This window comes from Panicum virgatum, chromosome 9N, assembly GCF_016808335.1.
Source record: "Panicum virgatum strain AP13 chromosome 9N, P.virgatum_v5, whole genome shotgun sequence".
Taxonomy (NCBI): domain Eukaryota; kingdom Viridiplantae; phylum Streptophyta; class Magnoliopsida; order Poales; family Poaceae; genus Panicum; species Panicum virgatum.
In genome coordinates, this window is record NC_053153.1 from 15,392,057 (window position 1) to 15,413,182 (window position 21,126).

The 21,126-nt window shown below is 46.9% G+C and overlaps 2 protein-coding genes across 2 annotated transcripts; both read left to right on the top strand.

The window, feature by feature from the left end:
* Positions 1-1,110: 1,110 nt before the first annotated feature.
* LOC120687972 (cationic amino acid transporter 1-like) lies at positions 1,111-5,652 on the top strand. Its single transcript, XM_039970087.1, has 2 exons — positions 1,111-1,613; positions 4,078-5,652. The coding sequence occupies exons 1-2, from the start codon at positions 1,202-1,204 to the stop codon at positions 5,472-5,474; spliced, it is 1,809 nt and encodes a 602-aa protein (XP_039826021.1). The 5' UTR covers positions 1,111-1,201; the 3' UTR covers positions 5,475-5,652.
* A 6,092-nt stretch (positions 5,653-11,744) lies between these two features.
* Positions 11,745-19,329, top strand: LOC120691511 (U3 snoRNP-associated protein-like YAOH). The gene is made up of 7 exons (XM_039974586.1): positions 11,745-12,296; positions 15,835-16,171; positions 16,314-16,538; positions 17,483-17,684; positions 17,882-18,054; positions 18,523-18,588; positions 18,921-19,329. The coding sequence occupies exons 1-7, from the start codon at positions 11,878-11,880 to the stop codon at positions 19,014-19,016; spliced, it is 1,518 nt and encodes a 505-aa protein (XP_039830520.1). The 5' UTR covers positions 11,745-11,877; the 3' UTR covers positions 19,017-19,329.
* Positions 19,330-21,126: the final 1,797 nt, after the last annotated feature.

Sequence of the window (21,126 nt, forward strand, 5' to 3'; positions counted from 1 at the left end):
ATAAATTGTGTTATATATCTAGACATAGTATATGCCTAGGTGAAAAGCAAGATCTATACATCTAAAAGAGATAAAGCGACTAATTATTTGGAATAGACATAGGAGTGGGCACAATTTCTCGAATCCGAACTCCAAACCGAATTATGCGATCACTAATTCAGGTAGGAAGGTGAGAAACCCGAATTACCTAAACTCTTTTAAAATCTAATAGATTATGGCTTAATCCACTCTCCAACAACCCAATAAGAAATTTAATTCTTTTATTTATTGATTGCTTGTTTGTTTGATTTGTGTAATAATAGTGATATGTTGATATTACTTTTGTATTTCATCATCTTTTTACTTGTTGCCTAATGAGAGAGACAATGATTTGTCAATTGATCGGGTATTTCGGGAAACCCGAACCCTAACCCGATATTTCGGGTACCTAAAATTAACCCGAAAAAAGTAATACCCGAAATTCCGGGTATCATTTTTAGATACCCGAATTTTTCATTACCCGAATTACCCGACCCAAAATACCCGAATTACCCGAACCCCTAGGGCTAGATAGAGAGTAGTTTGGGGATTGCTCCTATACACACCAGTGATGTAAGGGTTAGAGTTGGTTTGCAGAAGATCATACATACTCCATCCGTCCTCAAATGTAGGGCATTCTAGATTTTTGGAGGTAAATTATGGAGGTGGAGAAAGGACGTATATACCCCTCATTAGTACATTATACAATTAATCAATTGCTCTGTGCCCGCATTAAAATCAAGGAGATTAGCATGACTTCTTTATTCCCCGGCCCACTACAATTGATTTTTTTTTATAAAACTAGCATCAAAATCAAGAAGATTAGTATGTATGTTTGTTCAAAGTACTCTAAAATGCCTTATATTTGAATATAAATTTTGAACCCTCAAATAACTTACATTTCAGGACGGGGAGAATAACTTTGTAAAGTTGGGGGCGGTCACCATCTACGGCAGGACAGACAGAACAGAGCTGGGCTTCTCTTGCCATCTCATGGCCAGCTTGGAATTTCCTCGTTAACCCTCTCCAATAAGAACCTCGTCGCGCAAATCAACTCCCTTGACCGCTCCTTAAATTCCCCCATTTTCCTCCTCTCCCTTTCTATATAAACGCACATCACGCAGCGAGCCAAACTAGCTAGACATCACAAAAACCAAGAGGAGGCCGGCCGGCAGACGCAGCCATGGCGGTCGGCGGCGGCGGCGGCGTGCGGCAGCGCCAGCGCGGGTGCTCGTGCGCCAAGGCGGACTTCTTCCCGGAGGAGTCGTTCTCGAGCTGGTCGGCGTACGGGCGCGCGCTGCGGAGCACGGGCGCCCGGCTGGCGGACCGGCTGACGTCGCGGTCGCTGGAGTCGACGGAGCTGCACGAGGTGCGCGCCCGCAGCGGCGCCGACATGAAGCGGGACCTCACGTGGTGGGACCTCGTCTGGTTCGGCGTGGGCGCCGTCATCGGCGCCGGCATCTTCGTGCTCACGGGCCAGGAGGCCCGCGACACCGTCGGCCCCGCCGTCGTCGTCTCCTACGTCGTCTCCGGCTTCTCCGCCATGCTCTCCGTCTTCTGCTACACCGAGTTCGCCGTCGAGATCCCCGTCGCTGGTAACGACGCACTCTCGAATCTCGATCGCGTGCGCCCGGCAGGCTTACAAGATTACACAGTTTAATCGTTTATCATGTTCGCATGCCATGGCCTGCTTATAGTTGGTTCATTTTCTCCATCGCCTCGAGATCAAACAGGTCTCAAGTCTCATACAGTCTCAGTCTCAGCCTAATAGTTTTTTCTTAAGAAAAACATGTTGAGAGAGTATTAGATCGATGGATAAACATCTGCTATGAAGTACAAAGATTCTCGTGCATCTAAAAAAAAAATAAAGATTCGGTTTGTTATAGGCTTGTCAATTTTTTAAAACGTCCATCAAATGGAAAGATTCCAACTTGTAAGAAACTAATGGGAAACTTTCTAAATATTGTTCAGGCGGGGTGTGATTGTGACCATCCCATCTGGGCATCTGGGATCTGACTCATCATCCATCCAATTAGTCAAATTTGTATGAACAACTAAATTGACGGAGCGCATAATAAGCTCACTATATATAATTACTGAACAGTACACGGTATAACACCGGTAGCTGGAGTCCTAATTTCTCTGGATCAATACAACATGTCACTGCCAGAGTGCCAGTACAGTGTGGGAGCGTTTACGACTTGTTTGTTTTTTATTGGGCTCGCTCAATGGTCAGCGAGCACTGTAGCTTTCAATAGTATCTTGGTGATCCTATCCAGTTGATCAGGTTCAGACTGAGACTCCCCGCACATGGGCAGCTTTGAAACCCTGTGAATCTTTTTAAACGTAATAACGACATTTTAATTCTTTTTGTGCGCTGAAAAAATACTTTAGCAATGAAATAGAAAAATATCATAGTATGACTTGAGGCAGATCGTAATTCACTCTTCACATCAGCAGGTCACAGTCTCATAAATAAATCACAAGCAACCAGTGTAATTTGGTCAACCTTTCTGACCGTTTGGCCACGAAAGTTCTCTACTTTGACCAGACACTGTGCTTCTTGAAGCGGGAAAGGCCATGTTAGTTTCCAAAAATTTTCAAGATTTTCCGTCACATCAAATTTTTGGACATATGCATGAAGCATTAAATATAGTTTTAAAAAAATAACTAACTGCACAGTTTAGCTGTAAATAATAAGATGAATCTTTTAAGCTTAATTAGTCTATAATTGAACACTAATTACTAAATAAAAACGAAAGTGCTACAGTAGCCGAACCCAAAAAATTTTGCGAACTAAACACGCCCAGGGCGACTGCATCACTCATCACTTCATCAGTAGCATTGAGATTCTTTGCAATTTACTGATATGTGTACCGATGTACATGTCATTTCGACTGGGTGTGTCATTAGGTTGGATTATTTCAAACAATTAGAAAATTCATTAGTTTAGCCTTTTCAGAACGAGAAAGCAAAGCATTGCTTGTTTGTCGCATTGAGAAAAAAAACGGGCATATTTATGCAAATGCTTTGCCCGGCCGGCCTGTATATGGGCCATGCTATTCCGCGCGCGCGCCCCAGAAGCCCAACTAGCGCGCGATCTTCCGACAGCAGATTCCATTCCTTTTTTGGAAAAGTTTTTTCTTCTAATTTTTTTCTTTGGAAAGTCATAACTTGCAAACACAATATTTGCACATAATTTTTGCACATGCTTTCTGAAAGAAATATTGTCATCATAACTTTTACGGTACATACAACTTTTAAGTATAAGTCTTTCCTACAACTTCTTGAAGAATTTTAGCACAACTTTTATGATACATACAATTTTAATTAATATACATATAATCAAAAAATTGTGGAGCATAATCTTTTAGCATAACTTCTGTAAAGTTATTTTTGTTAGAAAGATTTCTCTCACATTTTTTTACTTATAAGTTTATCGTATAACTTCTAAGTAGTATATCTTTTTAGTATAATTTTTATAAAAAAGTTGTCAGGAGAACTTCAAATATATGGAAAGTAAAAGGAACAATCTGAAAAGAAATGGAAATGATACCACCTGCTACTAGCGAAGTAATAGGAAAATTCGAAATGGAAAGAGAAAATTAAGGAATACTTTAAACCGTGGGAGGGTGGGTGGGGACTGGGGAGACAGCTCACCAGTGCTGCCAAATCGTGCGCTAGGAAGGGCTCCAGCGAGCGAGCGCGCAAATGGATTCGCGCCTGTATATATGCTGACCAATTCTTGCAGCTCACATATTGTCATGTTGCATAAGCTGTTTTTTTTTTAAAAAAAGTTGCATGTCTATATCTGAAAATCATGTTCTACTCTTGCTTTTTTTTAAAAAAAAAACGATCTTCTGCTACATGAAAAATATTAAACTACTTCAGCAAGCCTATGCATTTTAGTTTGCAATCTGAAAAACCATGCTGCTAGTGCTAGCTTTGCTAGCCGTAGGATGTGTTTATTGGAACGAATGCGAACAGGCAAATGGCAATGACGAATTCTCTGTTTGAGAAATGCAAATCATGGGTGTGTTCATTCACGATGAATTGCAGGCGGATCGTTCGCGTATCTGCGCGTGGAGCTCGGCGACTTCATGGCGTTCGTGGCGGCGGGCAACATCCTGCTGGAGTACTGCATCGGCGGCGCGGCGGTGGCGCGCTCGTGGACGTCCTACTTCGCCACGCTGCTGAACCGGCACCCCAGCGAGTTCCGCATCCACGCGTCGTCGCTCTCCCCCGACTACTCCGAGCTCGACCCCATCGCCGTCGGCGTCATCGCGCTCGTCTGCGTATTCGCGGTGGTCAGCACCAAGGGCACCTCCCGCTTCAACTACGTGCTCTCCATCGTCCACATCGCCGTCATCATCTTCATCATCGTGGCCGGGCTCACCAAGGCCGACGCCGCCAACATGCGGGACTTCATGCACTTCGGCGCCCGCGGCATCTTCTCGGCGTCCGCCGTGCTCTTCTTCGCCTACATCGGCTTCGACGCCGTGAGCACCATGGCCGAGGAGACCAAGAACCCCGCGCGCGACATCCCCATCGGCCTCGTGGGCGCCATGACGCTCACCACCGCGCTCTACTGCGTGCTCGCCGTCACGCTCTGCCTCATGCAGCCGTACGGCTCCATCGACCCGGATGCGCCCTTCTCCGTGGCGTTCGCGGACAGGGGCATGGACTGGGCCAAGTACATCGTCGCCTTCGGCGCGCTCAAGGGGATGACCACCGTGCTGCTGGTCAGCGCCGTCGGCCAGGCGCGGTACCTCACGCACATCGCCCGGACGCACATGATGCCGCCGTGGCTCGCGCAGGTGCACCCGCGGACGGGGACGCCCGTGAACGCCACCGTCGCCATGCTCGTCGCCACCGCCGTCATCGCCTTCTTCACCGACCTCAACATCCTCTCCAACCTGCTCTCCATCTCCACGCTCTTCATCTTCATGCTCGTCGCCGTGGCGCTGCTGGTCCGCCGCTACTACGTCTCCGGAGAGACCACGGACGCCAACCGGAACAAGCTGGTGGCGTGCATCGCCGCCATCCTGGCGACGTCGGTGGCGACGGCGACGTGCTGGGGGGTGGACGTCAAGGGGTGGGTGCCGTACGCGGTGACGGTGCCCGCGTGGTTCGCGTCCACGGCGTGCCTGTGGGCGTTCGTGCCGCAGGCGAGGGCGCCCAAGCTGTGGGGGGTGCCGATGGTGCCGTGGCTGCCGTCGGCGTCCATCGCCATCAACGTCTTCCTGCTGGGCTCCATCGACTCCAAGTCGTTCATGCGGTTCGGGATATGGACGGCCGCGCTGCTCGTCTACTACCTCTTCGTCGGCCTGCACGCGTCCTACGACACGGCCAAGGCTCTCGCCGCCGAGTCCGCCTTGACGGCCAAGGTGGAGGAGGGCGACGGCAAGCCGGCACAAGACGCCGTCCACAACGGCGAGTACTCAAGGGAGATGTAGTCGTGGATATAAAATGTTAGTACCAGTGCTTGATGTCCCGGCAGAAAACTACTAGTCGCCTATGTCAATGTTCATCAGGATTACAGTCCAAAAAAAGTAAGTTTGTACAAATCTTCATCGGTCATCAGACTAAGCTTATTGTGCAGGTAAATTGTGTTCAGTTCATGTTCGTACACTATTTGAATCTTGTCCTGGAGATCAGAAGGTTCTGAAATGGCACAAGTGCGCTCAAGCCTCAGGATATCTGATGTCCTGACTCCTGATAGTATTGATGCACAGCGCCAAAAGCAATGGTCCCTCGTTGGGAATGAAGGAAACTCGTATGGGGGGGGGGGGGGGGTTCAGCTCATGAGATTGTAAGAAAAATTCTGCATTCCAAATGGGCCCTTGTTCGAAACGCTAAAATTCGTACGAAAGTTCAACCCCGTAGAGTTTAGGGAAAAACTCACATTCCAATTGGACACTAAGGGACCACTGAATTTTTTCTTTTCTATATATACCCAACTCTTTGATCTTCTATCGAACTACTATTGTTTAGCCTGATCAACTACTGGCACTGCCAGGCTACCAGGAAGAGGCTGGCCGAACCAATCAGCACGCCCTCTCTGCAGATGTCAGCCTGAAACGGCGATGCATCTCCTTGCTGACTGCAGATTCACTAGGAAAATCTGGTCATCCATCTCGGAATGGTTAGCAATCCCAACAGCGCACCCGAGGAAGTGGACACAGCAAGAAGGTGACCTTCACGAGTGGTGAACGGCAATGGCAAGAGCAACTTCCAATTCGCATAAAGGCATGTGCTCCTTAATCATGTTAATTTCCTGGGAAATTTGGAAGGAAAGAAATGCGAGGATTTTTTATTGAAAGAAAGCCACAAGCGACAACGTCTTCTTTAGAGTCAGAGATGACTTAGATAGATGGGTTATGCTCGCCACTCTTTTTTTTTTAGGGAAACACCGGGGGACGAAAGATCCCCACTTGAATGAACTTCCATAGATACCGGTAATCCAGTGATGGAAGGTGCATGGCACCAAGTACATGTGCGACGTTGGAAGGTCAAAGGAGTACAAAAGAGGAGAGGAAGATATTACAAGAGTCACATACAAACCCACAGATCTTTTACTCCTAACACCTATGACAAAGCATGTTGTTGTTCACCGACAAGTGATACTACTAAAAGACTTCACTTCGACAATATCCATTCCACAGGCAACTGTAAAGCATCGAGTCGAAGACAGGCAATAGCTGTGATTGCATCATCTTTGAAGCACATCCAGAGTCCAATCGACGCCCTCCAATGCCCTCTAAGGGGAGGAAGCCTCAAAGGAGGGAGGGCCGGCGATAGGAGAACGAGGATATCCAAGAGAGGGGACCATGGTCTCGCTAACCCGGCATTTGGTGAGACGATGGAATCATGGATCCTGGATGGTGATGAGGGAAAGACCTTGGCAGCAACCATTTATCAGCTAGCAGCTTGTGAAAAAATCATGGGAAAGCGCTCAATCACTGTTAGTGAGTTATGGTTGGGAGGTAGATGATTTCCAAGTTGTGAGGGGATCTTGAAAAGCAATGCCTTCATTAAGGTAACGACATCGTAGATGCCGCCATTGCCCACCCAGAACGGGTTGGGTTTTCACCCAGTGATCAAGACGCAGCATAGTTGCAAGGAGTTCTACAACAACACCTTCAACGAGGAAGATGACGCACTAGAGCGCCATTGCCGTCAGCGCCGACATTGAGCCGAGCAGGATTTTCACCTAGAAAGCTCCAAGACAATTATGTACCTCCCAAGAAGATATCGGGCAAGACAGCACCACAGCGACACGGGGCCGTAGTGGTCACCAGCTCCGGTGGCAGCAACACGGCGTACCAGCACTGGACCGGGCCACAGACAGCACGCCGGCAGCTGGGCCACCACACAGCTGCGGGGGCGCCGGATCCACCCTCAAGGGCACCAGATCTGGTGCCCCGAGCCGTTGCCGCCGCCACGGCGTGGAAGGCGGTTACCGCTGCGGGCCTCCCCGTTGATGGCAGAACAGGCCCTCGGGAGACCGGATCCGGCCATAGAGGACAACACGGAGGGGAGGTCCGCCACGGATCTGTACGCTGCTGCTGGATTTCGACGAGGCCCCACAGCTAGCGGAGACCATTGCCGAATCTGAGCGCCAGGCAACGTGGGAGACTGAGGGGGAAAACGAGGGGATGGCGGAGAGGCCCCGCCGCCACCGTCCTGGCACTTGCACGTGCTTCTGGCGAGGTGCTCCGGCGACGACAAGGGGCAGGGGCTGGAGGTGTGGGACCGAGCGCCGGCGGCGCGGTTTCCGCCCGAACCGCCCCTCGGAGCCCCATCTTGCCGGCCGGACCTAACAATGTCCCGTGCTGCGCGGTTGTATTTTTCTCCCTTTTCCTCTTTTTTCTCTCCACTTTTTTTATTTTTTTGAGAGGGAAAGGGGTGGAAACGTTAATATTTAAACATCTTTTTTTAGAAAAGGGTTGGATTCCATTAATACATAAACTTTACATCCAGACCCTTGAACCGGGTACTCCTGAAAAATAGAGAAATTACATATAAATCCACTACAGGAGCATCCAGCATCCGTCGCCGCTGCCGACCAACGTTGCCGCAGAATGAGTCTTCTCCATCACCCGCAACGAAGAAAAACCCAAAATGAAGCTCACGGCCGGAACCCGAATCGACGAACAAGCCTATAATGCCCTTCAGTAGCATGCCAAGAGCATGGCGTTTGTTCGTTGAACGCGTCAGGAGGTCCTCACATCCACCGGGCTCAGACACCGGTTGCCTCACCGGCCAAACCCAGTCGACAAGCAACATGCCCACAAGGGGAACAAAAGTACTGTCACACCCGGTTTTAAGGACAAAACTGAATGTATATCTATATGTATGCCAGAATCAAGTTTCATACATATAGATACATTATAAGTGAATTAATCAGCAACAGTATCACGTAAAAGAGAATAAGAAAAAAACAACAAACAAAAGACTATCAGAGTTTACAGCTTATCCTGGAAACGAAGGCTTCAAACTTCACAGGCAATCGACTGGGGGTTGCGTACGCCTAGAACTCAGCAACATCTTCAGAAAACTTCATAAACCTTCTCCTTCTGAGCAGCAGTAAGTAAGGGTGAGTACACTTATGGTTGGTACTCAATAAGGCCACAAGAAATAACCAGAAAATGATTTAAATCCATCTTTAAGTTTATTAATCATGTGAGGGTCCAAGCCGCTCTCGACCGTGAGCACGGCTAACCGGTTAGTTTTAACTCTGCAGAGGTTGTACACTTTCACCACAATTCGCGTAAAAGTTCCGAAGAACTTTGAACCCAACCACGCATATGTGCTGATCAGGCACAATACCACATTTCCGAGGTGTGATTGCATAGGGACGCTACGAGGCTTTTCCAAAGAATCCCTATATGTATGTGTTGGTCCCTGCCGTTGCAATCTCTCAGAAGACACAGCTTCCTTCACCCGCTCCACAACACAAACTCATAACCACCAAGCGAACAACCCCAACACAACATATAGTTCATCTAATTATTTAGCCAAGACCAGATCCATATAGTGTTGTGGTTGTACGGTTTTCTTGGGTGATTCTCCATGCTCCAATTAAATCATAGTACTCTTGTATATAAGCATAGATAGAAAGATGGTTAGGGTCACTTGCCTTTCTCCAACAAAAAGCTACTCTTACTGCTCTTCACTGCTCTTCAGCTTTTGCTCACTTGCAATTCTTGATCTTCAATCTTTGAATGGCGATCCTTCTACTCGAGGCGATCAACGAGCAACCATACAAAATAATCAAAAAGATACATCTAAGAACAATACACCAAAACAAAGAAAGGCTTTAAAAGAACGTACTAAAGGATAGGGCTCGTTACTATGGTTACGAGAGCGCAAGAAACACGGAAAACAGAGCTAGGACGGCGATTTTATAGACTAAACGGTGCTTCAGGGATCTAGTCGCGATTAACTAAAAAGTTAAGGACTAACAGAAAAGATTTATAAGACACAACAAAGTGTGCTCATAGAGGATGACAAAGTGATAAAGCTACCACACACGTTGCAAGGATCACATGAGCGCAAGAATTGATGAAAACGGGGCTAAAACGGAGAAATTATGGCTAAAACAAGGTTCTAGGGGCTTATTTGTAAAGAAACAGAGCTTCCAGGGGCTAGATCTGAAGAAACCAGGGGCTAAAACATAATTAAACCTTAATCGCAGGGGCTAGCAAGCTAAACTACAACACAGGGATGACGGGTTCTATTTTACAAAAGAACAGGGGCTAAAACAAAAGAAACTGGGCTAGATTATAAATTCTTTTGAACTGTCATGGACCGCGGCTTGATTTCTAGAAAATTGAGGGGCTCTTTTGCAAATCTGCCATGGTTGACCGGTACCCTGGGGTTTGACTTTGGTTTAGATCCAATCTGGGTCGGTGATGCGAGATCCGACGGCCAGGACGGGTTGGGGGCGGCGGCGCAGGCGACTGGCGGCGAGCTAGGGGCGGCGGCGGTTCGCCGGACTTGGCCGTAAACGGCCGTCCGAGCTCGGATTCGAGCGCGGTTTGCACTAGGGGCAAGCGCGCGGCGCGGGCAACTCATCTAGGGCGGCGGCGCAGAGCTAGAGCGAAGCTCGCGGCGGCGCATGGCGGATGGCGGCGACGACAAACAAGACCGGGCGGAGCAGAGCAAGAGAGAGGGAGAGAAGGGGCCCGCGGGATCTACAACCTTGACGCGAAGCTCTCGGACGGCTCGGGGATGGCGGAAATTGCACGGAACGGCGGCGCGGCTCGAGCTCGGCTTGCCAACAATGGCGGCGGCGGAAAGCTAGGGTTTTGCGCAGGGCGAGAGGCGGCGGTTGCGGCTTGGGGAGTAGGGGGGTCGCGGGTCCCTTTTATAGGGGCGCGGAGGCGCCTTGGCGTGCGCGCCACGGCCGCGCGGCGAGGCGTGCACGGTCGGGACTCGAGTTCAACCCGAGTCTGGCTCGAGCGCGAGGAGGGGGATGACAAGAGGGGCCCGCGTGTCGGCAACGCCGGGAAAGAGGGCGCAGCACGGCCAGCGCGCGACTGGGCCGGGGTTCTGGGCCGCAGTAGCCGGTTGGGCTGGTGGAGAGGAAGAGAAAAAGAAAAAAAATGGGCTGGGCTGCTGGCTGGGCTGAAGAGAGGGGGTTCCGGTTTGCTTTTTCTTTTCTTTTGCAAAAGCTTTCAAACAAATTCAATTTGAATCCAAATTCAAAGAATTTGAATTCAAATTGAACAACAAACAATAAACAATGCAAGGGCAGCATGAGTGCAAAACAAACAAAAAGTTTTATTTAGTTTTAGAAAACAACCAATCATTATTTTTTTTTCACTAAAGTTCCCTGCGAAGAAAATAAATGTTGCGAAAATTTTAAAATTATGAGAAAATTTATTGCTTTATTTTACTTTTAATCACATCCTGAAATTCAACAATTTCAGGGTGTGACAAGTACAACAGCCCAGCACGAGGAGGTGGAGAACTAACCTCCCAAAGTGGTCATCAGAACCACTTTGGAGGGACAAAACAAACCTCTGGTCTCCAGCAGTCATGTCTTTGGATGCAAGGCCAGCGACACAGTGGACACAGTGAAGCTCACAGAGGATTCGAGCACCAACGCAAAAGAAATCATCAAGTAATACATCGCCAGTGTCGAACCCCCCGCATAAGACGCCCACAACCATCGCCAAACTCGAATCACCAACAACGACACCAGAAAGAACCAGGAGGTAGCAAAAGATTCCCGTAAAAGACCAAACCGGGAAGAAATCCAACCCTTTGCATCGATAACCTAACCGATGGGGAGACACAATCCTTCACGCATCGCTGACGAATTCGAAGACACCATCACCTTCATCCTCCGCAGCAGCACCATGAAGAACCCTAACCCTCATAAATCACAAGATAAACACTTGCTATTATGTAGTATCTACACGGCCCGCCGCCGATTGATCAGCCCCCACCACCTCCGTCACCAGCGAGGGCGTCGGAGAGGCAAGAACCGATCAAATCGGCGGCAGATCGGAGTATCGCCCTGAGTCGCCGCAAGTTACTGTGCAATGGGGAAAGAAGTCTCGACAAGTCGGGGGATGTATTTAAACAGTTAAGGTCCGTCTAAAAGTTGAGACCAATTCGGCCCAAATCTCCGTCCATCCGTAGTCAAGGCCCATCGGCCCAAGACCGGTAAAGCCCTCGTCTCGTCCGCAACTCCCACTCTTAAACCCTCGCTTTCCGCCGCCCGTCGCTTCCTTCCTTCGCTTCCCCCAAACTCTAGCGCACGACCGGCGGCGGCGGCGAGACACAGCCTCGCCCTTGCCGGAATCCTAGCGCAAGCGTGCGCTCTCGCTCTCCCCACCGGCCACCATGGCGCCGCGCCCCCGCAAACGGGCCTCGCGCCCCACCAAGCCCCGCGCGAGCTCCCGCCGTGGCGGCGGCGAAGGGGAGGACGACCCCTTCTTCCAGTCCGAGCCCAAGCGCCGCCGCGGGGGCCGCGACGAGGACATCGAGAGCGAGGACAGCGACGACGATGCGGTGGGTTTCGGCGGAGCCGTTGATGAGCATGGGGACGAGGGGGCTAAGGAGGAGGATGATGAGGAGACTGCGGGGGAGAAGAAGGTGCGGATGGCGAAGGAGTTGCTGAAGAAGCTGTCGGACGCTGCGAAGAGGAAGGACGATGACGATGACGAGGACGAGGACGAAGCTGGGGGCCGGCGTCTGGCGGACATCCTTCAGAGGAGGCAGCTCGAGGAGAGCGGGAGGAAGCGGAGGGAGCTCGCCGCAAGGTCAGCAACATTTTGTCCTTGAGGCCTCCCGTAATGTTTGTTTCTAAGTTGTCTCCGGCGCTGCGTTGATATTTAGCACTTTGAGGCTCTCCATGATGATGTGTAAACATACATGGGGATTGCTTTCAATTAGCCACATTTCGTAATTTGGAACGAGAGGAAAGGAGCCTCGTTTGGTTCCGGACAGTAATTGGAGTAGAAACTGCAATTTAGCTATTACCATAGATTAGCTCCCCTTAAAGCAAACCCCTTTGCAACCCTGGCTGTGGAGTTGTGGGAGGAGGCGATTCATATGTGGTGGTAAGATTGGGGTAATATTGTTGCTTGGTTTCATAATCTAAATCAAATCACAGACACGCCTAGGGATTGGACAAATAAATGGTTGTCTACACGCTACTGGTTTGGACCAGTAAATTCCAATGCTAAGCATGTAGAATTACATTCTGGTTGTTTACACTATTGTTTTTATGATATCGCTTATAGAATAGGAAATACAACACTTTGAGGATAAGTATAAAATAGGAAACTGAAGTAATTTGAATTCGGAAAGATACCGGAAACCGGCCAGTAACCGTTCAGTATGTTTTTTCTGTAACATGTTTTTTGGATTCTTATATAGGCCTTCAACAATAGGCTGTTGTCATAAACTTGTACAGTTTTTTTTTACAAATTATTTACAAATGAGGATGACCGTTAGCATGACTTGGTTTGCAATGGGAAGGAATTTAGGGTTTACCCTCAATCCATCTTCCCTTTTTTTTGTTTTTACTAATGCATTTTAAGACATTTTTATATCATTCAGTTAGGTATAGCAGGACCTGCTATCCTCCCTCCCTATGGATGGTCTGACTGCTTCTTTTAGGTTCTTGCTTGCCAGCTGCAGAGTTCATCCTTGAATAGCCATGCCACCTCATGATATCTAACAAGCTAACCACTATGAGATAAGGCTAACTAATGAATAGCTAGCTGCTAGCTAGCTAACTAACCAACAAATGATTCTAACAAGCTAACAAAATAATTGGAACACGAATAACCTGCTACAAGTCCCATTTCATACCATTTTACCCCTCACGGTGTTGATGATGCGCAGAACGACAAAGAGGGAAATGCTGCCCGTGACAGCTGGTACCATACCGCTGGTCGGCTGATGTCCCAGTCGCCGAGTGCAATGCATTGCCTGTCGGCTAGGGGGACAAAGTCACCATGTTGGGCAGGATGCCCCTAGGTAGCCTTATGGGTGTGTTTGGTTGAACTTTTTTAGGCTGTAGCTTTTCAAAAAAAGTCAAAAACTCAACCAAATGCCCTGCTTTCTCCAACGTGCTTTCACTCAAAGCTGCTTTTTTCTTAGTTCATTTGCTTCCAAAGCCCATAGCCAGTCCAACCCTGCTTATTTCGACTGTGAAAACGAAAGTTGGGAGGTATTTACCCGCATGCCACTGGTTACGAAGGATAACGGTTCGTTTCTTTTGTCCCGAGTCTCGGTCCCCCGTCGTCCTTCCGAGCTCCTTCGCAAGCAGAGAGAAGGCGGCGGTACCTAGTGTTGGCCGGCGGCTTGCGATCTCGGTCGGCTTCGGCGGCTACACCCCTCCACAGCCACGTCGCGCTCTCCTCTCCTCTGGATGCGGCAGGCCGCCGGCGCTCGGGCCGCCCGTCTCCTCTCAAAGCAGCGCTCAGGCGGCCCACACGTCTCCAAGCAAGCAAGGAAGTTGCCGTCGTGCTGAAACCAGGCTGGCTGCCGGCGCTCAGGTCACTGCCGCCCGTCCTCAAGCACATCCAGGTCGCCATCCTCAAGCGCAAGAAGAATGCCCCATCCGAGCAAGAACAACACCCGACCAAGCGCAAGAAGAACGGCCCATCCAAGCAGATTAGATCCAAAATCCACCTCAAATGGTTGTTGTATAGCCCGGGGATTTGATTCCCCCATTTTCCAGGCACTATTGGACCCTCTTCCTGCGCCGATTTGAGCTCCAAAGTTCAGCAATGGCTACCGGAAGGAAGGAGAACGAAAGGAAGGAGAACAAGACAAGGAGAAGGAGATTGATTTAAGATTAATAATAATAGTTTTGTGTCTTGATATTTTTCCAGAAAATCCCTACAAGGTAATAGAATTTTAGTTTTCTAGAAAACCCCTTCATGGTAATATAATATCCAAAATGTTGTCTTTGTATTATGTGGAACAAATATTAATTATATTATGTGGACCAAATATTAATGATTGATGCAAACTCAAAAAAATTAAGTGGTTATTTGCCATATGCGTACAACATATTTGCATGTACATATGTGTATTACATATTGATTTACGATCATATTGCATATAAAATTGTCTTTAGGGGTATTCCAGACATTTCAATAAAATCTCACAGCTCACAGTCAGTTTAACCAAACGACTTTCTGCTTTTCTCACAGCTGACTTCCCACAGCTGTTTTTTCCACAGCTACAGCTCACAGCCGATTTTTCTCACAGCCACAGCCAAACCAAACAGACCCTTCCGCTTTTTACAACTTTTGGATGGACAGCATCAAAACCACCTCTATGTGCTTGGGTAGGGGGATGCAGAGGAGGGTGGCCATGGCCAATAATGGGCCAGTGCTGCAGCACAAACTGCGACGACCTGCACACAACTGCAACCTGGCACTACACAGCTTATTGATCGTGCGCACAAGAAGTATTTGATGCCCTTAATTATATGTGTTTGGTGTTAGATGAGATAACAGGAAAAACAGGCTACTCACCCTCCCTATGGAGGTTAGGACTGCCTCTTTTAGGTTCTTTTTACTTGCCGACTATAGGGTACAGTTCATCCTTTAATGGCCATGGTATCTCACAAGATCTAAAAAAACTCGCCTCTATGAGATAAGGCTAACTAATGAGTAGCTAGCTACTCCCTCTGTCCCAAAACACAAGTCATCCTAGGAACTGTAGGACAAATTTACAAGAAAGTAAAATGACAATGTTTGCCCCTATTTATTAACCATATTTGGCACTAATTGATTCTTACATGCATATGCACTTTCTAAATAGGGTAAGATGACTTGTTTTTTGGGAAATTTTTTGAATCCTAGAATGACTTGTTTTGGGATGGAGGGAGTATGTAGCTAACTAACCAGCAGATGTTGCTAACAAGCTAACAAACTAATTGCAACAACTAAACTGCTATGCATGTCCTGCTGCCTCGCTGTATGCATGGCTGATGAGCCGCTGGACTGACCCAAGGCCCAGCCCGTATCATACTTTAATCAAAATGGAATCTTTTCTGGGTAGCATTGTTGAAGATATAATAGTAGGTGGTTAAAAGGATATTTATGTCTTGAGTTTGGAGATGCATTTGATAGTTGTTGGTATGTATAACCACTATTAATCAATCATGCGAAACTGAGTTTGGTAATGTCTCCATTTTATTTATAGCTATGATGGCCTTTTAGTTGAATCCGGCTTCCATTCTGAAATCCTTTACTCTGGACTCCTATTTGTACAGTTGATAATCTTTGAACGTGAACTTGTACATATAATTAAACTTTGCAAAAACTATTGCAGGGTTTTACCACCAGAACCGACGGATGGCTTTAAGTTTATTGTGAAGCATCGACAACCTGTAACTGCTGTTGCTTTATCCAACGATGGTGATCAGGGGTTTTCAGCATCAAAAGATGGAGTCATTGCGCATTGGGATGTTGAAACTGGCAAAAGTGAGAAGTATTTATGGCCAAGTGAAAATGTATTGATTTCTCATCATGCTAAACCACCTCTATCAGCTAAACGAAGTAAGCAGATACTAGCTTTAGCTGTCAGTTCAGATGGTCACTACTTGGCGAGTGGTGGTATGGACCGTCATATCCATTTATGGGATGTTCGTTCCCGGGAGCACATACAGGTAATTAGCATCTTAAGCAATTTCTGAAATATGTTTGGAAATCCGATTTGGTTGGACTAGTCAAGAGATTTCATAAATTATATCTACCTAACCCCCTTTTTCAAACATTGTGACTATATATTGATTTGTTTGTTTTTGGCAGGCTTTTAGCGGTCATCGCGGGCCAATATCATGCCTTGCATTTGGGCCGGATTCATCAGAGTTATTCTCTGGTTCTTTTGACCGTTTAATAATGCAGTGGAATGCTGAAGACAGAACATACATGAACTGTCTATATGGCCATCAGAATGAAATCTTGACCATGGATGCGCTTAATAAAGATAGGCTTCTGACTGTAGCACGGGACCGGACAATGCATCTTTGGAAGGTACTAATAGTTTTAATGCATCTATGTGTTCGGTACACATTTGTCTCATTAAACAGAACATTTCTTCAGATGAATTGGAAGAGTTATGTAGTTAAATTAACATTTTCCATAATTTTGTTTCTTTATAACTAGAAATTTGCACATAGAGAAAATACCTCCACTTGTGTGAAGATATCAAAGTAGCACAAAAAACCACCCATAGAAAAACCTATGTTGGTCTGATTGCACACAGACTAATCCAAACCTACAGCAGCATGAACCATATTGACCCCATCTGATCCTGTTTTATGCCATCCCAAGCAACCTATTTCTCCGGTAGAGCAAAGATTACATATCCTAGCCCAATTGAATGTCGGCATAAATGCTTCAGTTTACTGAGATGTTTATTGTTTTCTTAAATTCTCACTGATGAAGCAAGCCTCCGGCTGAGGAGCAATAGTGACTCTGGCTGAGGAGTAATAGTGACATTGGAGGGAAAGAGAGACATTATAGCAATAGAAACGGCTAAAAGACTGGTTTGTGCCTAGGATGGAGGTTGCAGCTGCGCTGGGTGAAAGGTGTTGTTTGCATAGTGAGAAGTGGGAATGGGATTGGGATGTGAGAGTGGGTTTCTGTAGAGCATGGGATCTTTACAACTCTTGTGGTGACTGAAGTGTTTTTGTTTTCATTATCTTGGTATGGTACCTTTTTATTTTAAAAAGAAGCTATAGAATGCATAGTGCAACAGAATTGGTAAAGATTCTGTACAACTTATACTGCATCGTGTATCTTTCGCAGCACAACATAGCAATGTTGGGTATACATTATGCATACCTCAAAGATTTAACCAGGATTCGCTACGCTTTCTTAGGAGCATCAATTAATTGTTCACTTTTTTTTTTGTGCGAGTCACATGTCATATAATGTGATGTACCCTAATAGATGTAGACTCTCTTTATGGACAGATTCCGGAAGAATCGCAGTTAGTGTTCCGTGCTCCTGTTGCTGCGTCTTTAGAGTGCTGCAGCTTTATTGATGACAAGGAATTTTTATCTGGATCTGATGATGGAAGCATCGAGCTTTGGAGCATAATGAGGAAAAAACCTACTTTCATAGTTAGAAATGCTCACCCTTCCCACGACAGTGATAATCAAGAGTTACCTAAAGGTAAACACCATGTGGGAATAGTCCTTTCGCTTAATGCAAGAATTTCCTATTGCGATATCTGGGTCTCTGTTTTATTACCTTAACAACTTTCTCTTCAAGATGGCCATCAACAGAAACATCAATTTCGTCATGCCTGTAATACTTTGTGTTCCTTATATTCATGGACTCCATATAACTTACCTCTCTTCACTGTGCAGAAAATGGAATTCATAAACCTGAAAATGTCTCAATGGCCCAGTCATGGGTTAGTGCTGTTGCCGCAAGAAAAGGTTCTGATCTTGCTGCATCAGGAGCAGGAAATGGTTTAGTTCGTCTTTGGGCTATTGAACCTGATTCTAAGGGAATTCGGCCATTGTTCAAATTTAAATTGGTATGGTACTCTTGCTACTCACTGAATACCAATGTTCTAAAAATAATATCTTATCTACTGCAGACCAGCGACCAATGTGCATGATTCTCGTTAAATATATTGTTGAGACTCAACAGTACTGGAATTTCTTAAGTCGAGTCTATAGGTTCTGGGAGCTTTGAGTGGGTCATAATAATCCTCCAGGGGCATATGCTCAACTAGCTGTGCAGATATATGTCATTTGAGGGTGCTCAATGTTGATTAGTCGGCAATTACAGTCTGTAGGGCACACTTCTGAAACCTGGCATTCTTAAGAATGTGTGAAATGCATCATCAACTATTTTATCTCAGACATTTAGTCGTATCTTTCCCTTCGTTTATTATTTTTTGCTCGATTCAACTCATCATGCTAAATATACAGATGAAAGTTTAAGATGTGCCTTTCTGTGGATTGCAAACCACTGTTCATATATTTTCTCTCATGGCCAGGATGGATTTGTCAATTCTCTGGACATTGCCAAATCTGGACGCTTTATTGTTGCTGGTGTTGGCCAGGTCAGTAAATCATGCTCCCTCTTTGTCGACAGTTCATATGCTTGATTCTCCAGGTTCATTGGTTTCAATGCAACTCTTTCTTTTATTATCTTGAAATGTGGGTTAAAAAATGTTCAGGAAAGCTTCCTGCATAGTGTTAACTCTTGTCATAAGAGCCGGTAGACTAGCTTCCCTTTGTTTTAAAGTTATTGGTTTTTCTATGCTTCAACAGGGTAAATAATGTGCGAAGATCCATTTATGTTCATTCTTTATGCTGTGGAACTCTTGCAATGTCAAATTTGATTACTAATTTTCAAAGCTGAATCTCAGTACCTAAATCTTTGTTTCATCAGGAGCCTCGCCTTGGAAGATGGGGCCGCGTTCGGTCGGCGCAGAACGGGGTTGCCATCCATCCGATCCAACTAAAGGAGGAGAAAGACAAGTTGTAGGGTAGCTGATTGGCATTGTCAAGGAACACTTTCAGTGTTGTAGAAGATGACATCACAAGCGACACCTCTTGCATTACACAGTTCAGCATGCATAGTACCTGCAGGAGGAATTCGATGTTAGAAGGTCAACAGCAAGCAACGGGAATTTAGAGGTGTGAACAGATTGTTTGAGCTCAGAAAGATATGTATGTTCGTTGGTAACCATCCTGCCGGATGCCCCAACTAGTAACTTGAGGCAATTTTGTAACTCTTATGCCTTTTAAAGAGTAACAGATTAATTTGTCAAACAAGTGTGATCCGGCCTGCCTGCCTATTGGTTCTCCAAGCTCTTCTTGCTATTTATTATCCTAGTGCAGATCTGCTCGGGTCGCTGGGCTTTTCCTTGATCGCATGGAACACGATTCGAGCCCAGGTCTAAAAAAAAAATCGAGCCCAGTATTGTTTTCAAGAGAGAAAAAAAAATATGGCTTTGATGCTTTCATTTTCTGAGGGTCCAAGGCTGGCTGATTGGTCCAACCGTGCAGCTTTTAATCTAGCTGTGCTGATCTGACAATTCTTACCGAGGCTGATGCAATTCTCAGCTTTTCAATAAGTCAAACGTTGACTGAAGTTATATAAAAAAAAAGTAGTATCATGAGATTATTTATAAAATATATTTTCAAAATAAATTTATTTAGAGAGGTAAGCACTAATACTATATTCTAAATTTGAACTAATTTGCCCGGTATAAATCCTATATTTTTTTGACGGAGGAAATAGCTTGAGGTGCTAGTGACCAACTTGCTCTGGTAGAACATCGTGGCTGTACTGCTTTTTGTTTTAGTCTAGCCAGGCTCGCTGTTGCCGCCAGCAGTCCACGTTTTCGGTCCATTTCTGATTTCACCACACTTCGAAGTGCTTGCATGGGGAAGGGCGCCATCTTTGTTGCCGAGCGGGTTTTTTATTTTTTATTTTCATTTTTTACAAAAAAATATATTTTCGTTTTCGAAATTTACAAGAATATACCCCGGCCGCCCAGCTGCCGGGCGGCCGACACCTGGTCGCCCCACTGCCGGGCGGCAGCGGGCTTATTTGTAAAATTTTTTGTAAAAAAATTGCGTTCCGGTCCCTGAAGGACCGGTCGCCCGGCAGCGGGGCGGCCGGCCCCTCAGGCCGCCCGACAGCTGGGCGGCCGGTCCAGCCTAGCTGGTTCTCCAATATTTTCAGAGGACAGAAAGAACTCGTGTTTCATCTGCCTGCTGGTCTGATCGTGACAGGCTCACTGCTCTCTCTCCACCGAACAAATCAGCACCTGCTCTCCTTTTTCCACGCCAAGCACAGTAGAGCAATCAATTAGCAACAGCTCTCTCTTCTCTCTCATGCATGCACACTCACGCACCGACAAAAGCTCTCTCTTCTCTCTCACTCATGCACACTCATGCACACTCTTCTCTCCCGTCTAGGAAGAGCTCGTGTTTCATCTGCCTGCTAGTTTGATCGTGACAGTGAGGAACAGAGGTGGCGGCGGCTTGAGAGGAGGCACATGGCGTGAGGAGCAGGAGCACAGGCTGCTGGCGGTGGTGTGGTTGGGGAAAAAGAAATAACTGGGGGCATTAAAGAGGAGCTCTGGCTGCTGCTTGTGCTATGTGCCAGTGCGTGAGTGTTCATGCATGCATGAGAGAGAAGAGAGAGAGCTGCTGCTGCTAATTGATTGCTCTGCTGTGCTTGGCGTGGAAAAAGGAGAGCAGGTGCTGATTTGCTCGGTGGAGAGAGAGCAGTGAGTCTGTCCCAATCAGACCAGCAGGCAGATGAAACACGAGCTCTTCCCATCCTCTCAAAATATTGAAGAACCAGCTAGCCTGGACCGGCCGCCAAGCTGCCGGGTGGCCTGGGGGCCGGCCGCCCGGCTGCCGGGCGACCGATCCTTCAGGGGCCGGAACGCAATTTTTTTACGAAAATTTTTACAAATAAGTCCCTACCGTCCGGCAGCGGGGCGACCAGGTGCCGGCCGCCCGGCAGCTGGGCGGCCGGGTATATTTCTGTAAATTTCGAATATAAAAATATATTTTTGTAAAAAACGAAAATGAAAAATATAAAAATAAAAAAACCGCTTGTTGCCGATCAACCCAAA

Bases quoted from the DNA above. Each gene is read 5' to 3' on its own strand.
- LOC120687972 (XM_039970087.1), top strand. From the start codon at position 1,202: ATGGCGGTCGGCGGCGGCGGCGGCGTGCGGCAGCGCCAGCGCGGGTGC. The intron at 1,614-4,077 runs GTAACGACGCAC...GATGAATTGCAG, and splicing joins CGTCGAGATCCCCGTCGCTG to GCGGATCGTTCGCGTATCTG.
- LOC120691511 (XM_039974586.1), top strand. From the start codon at position 11,878: ATGGCGCCGCGCCCCCGCAAACGGGCCTCGCGCCCCACCAAGCCCCGC. The intron at 12,297-15,834 runs GTCAGCAACATT...AAACTATTGCAG, and splicing joins CGGAGGGAGCTCGCCGCAAG to GGTTTTACCACCAGAACCGA. The intron at 18,589-18,920 runs GTCAGTAAATCA...TTGTTTCATCAG, and splicing joins TTGTTGCTGGTGTTGGCCAG to GAGCCTCGCCTTGGAAGATG.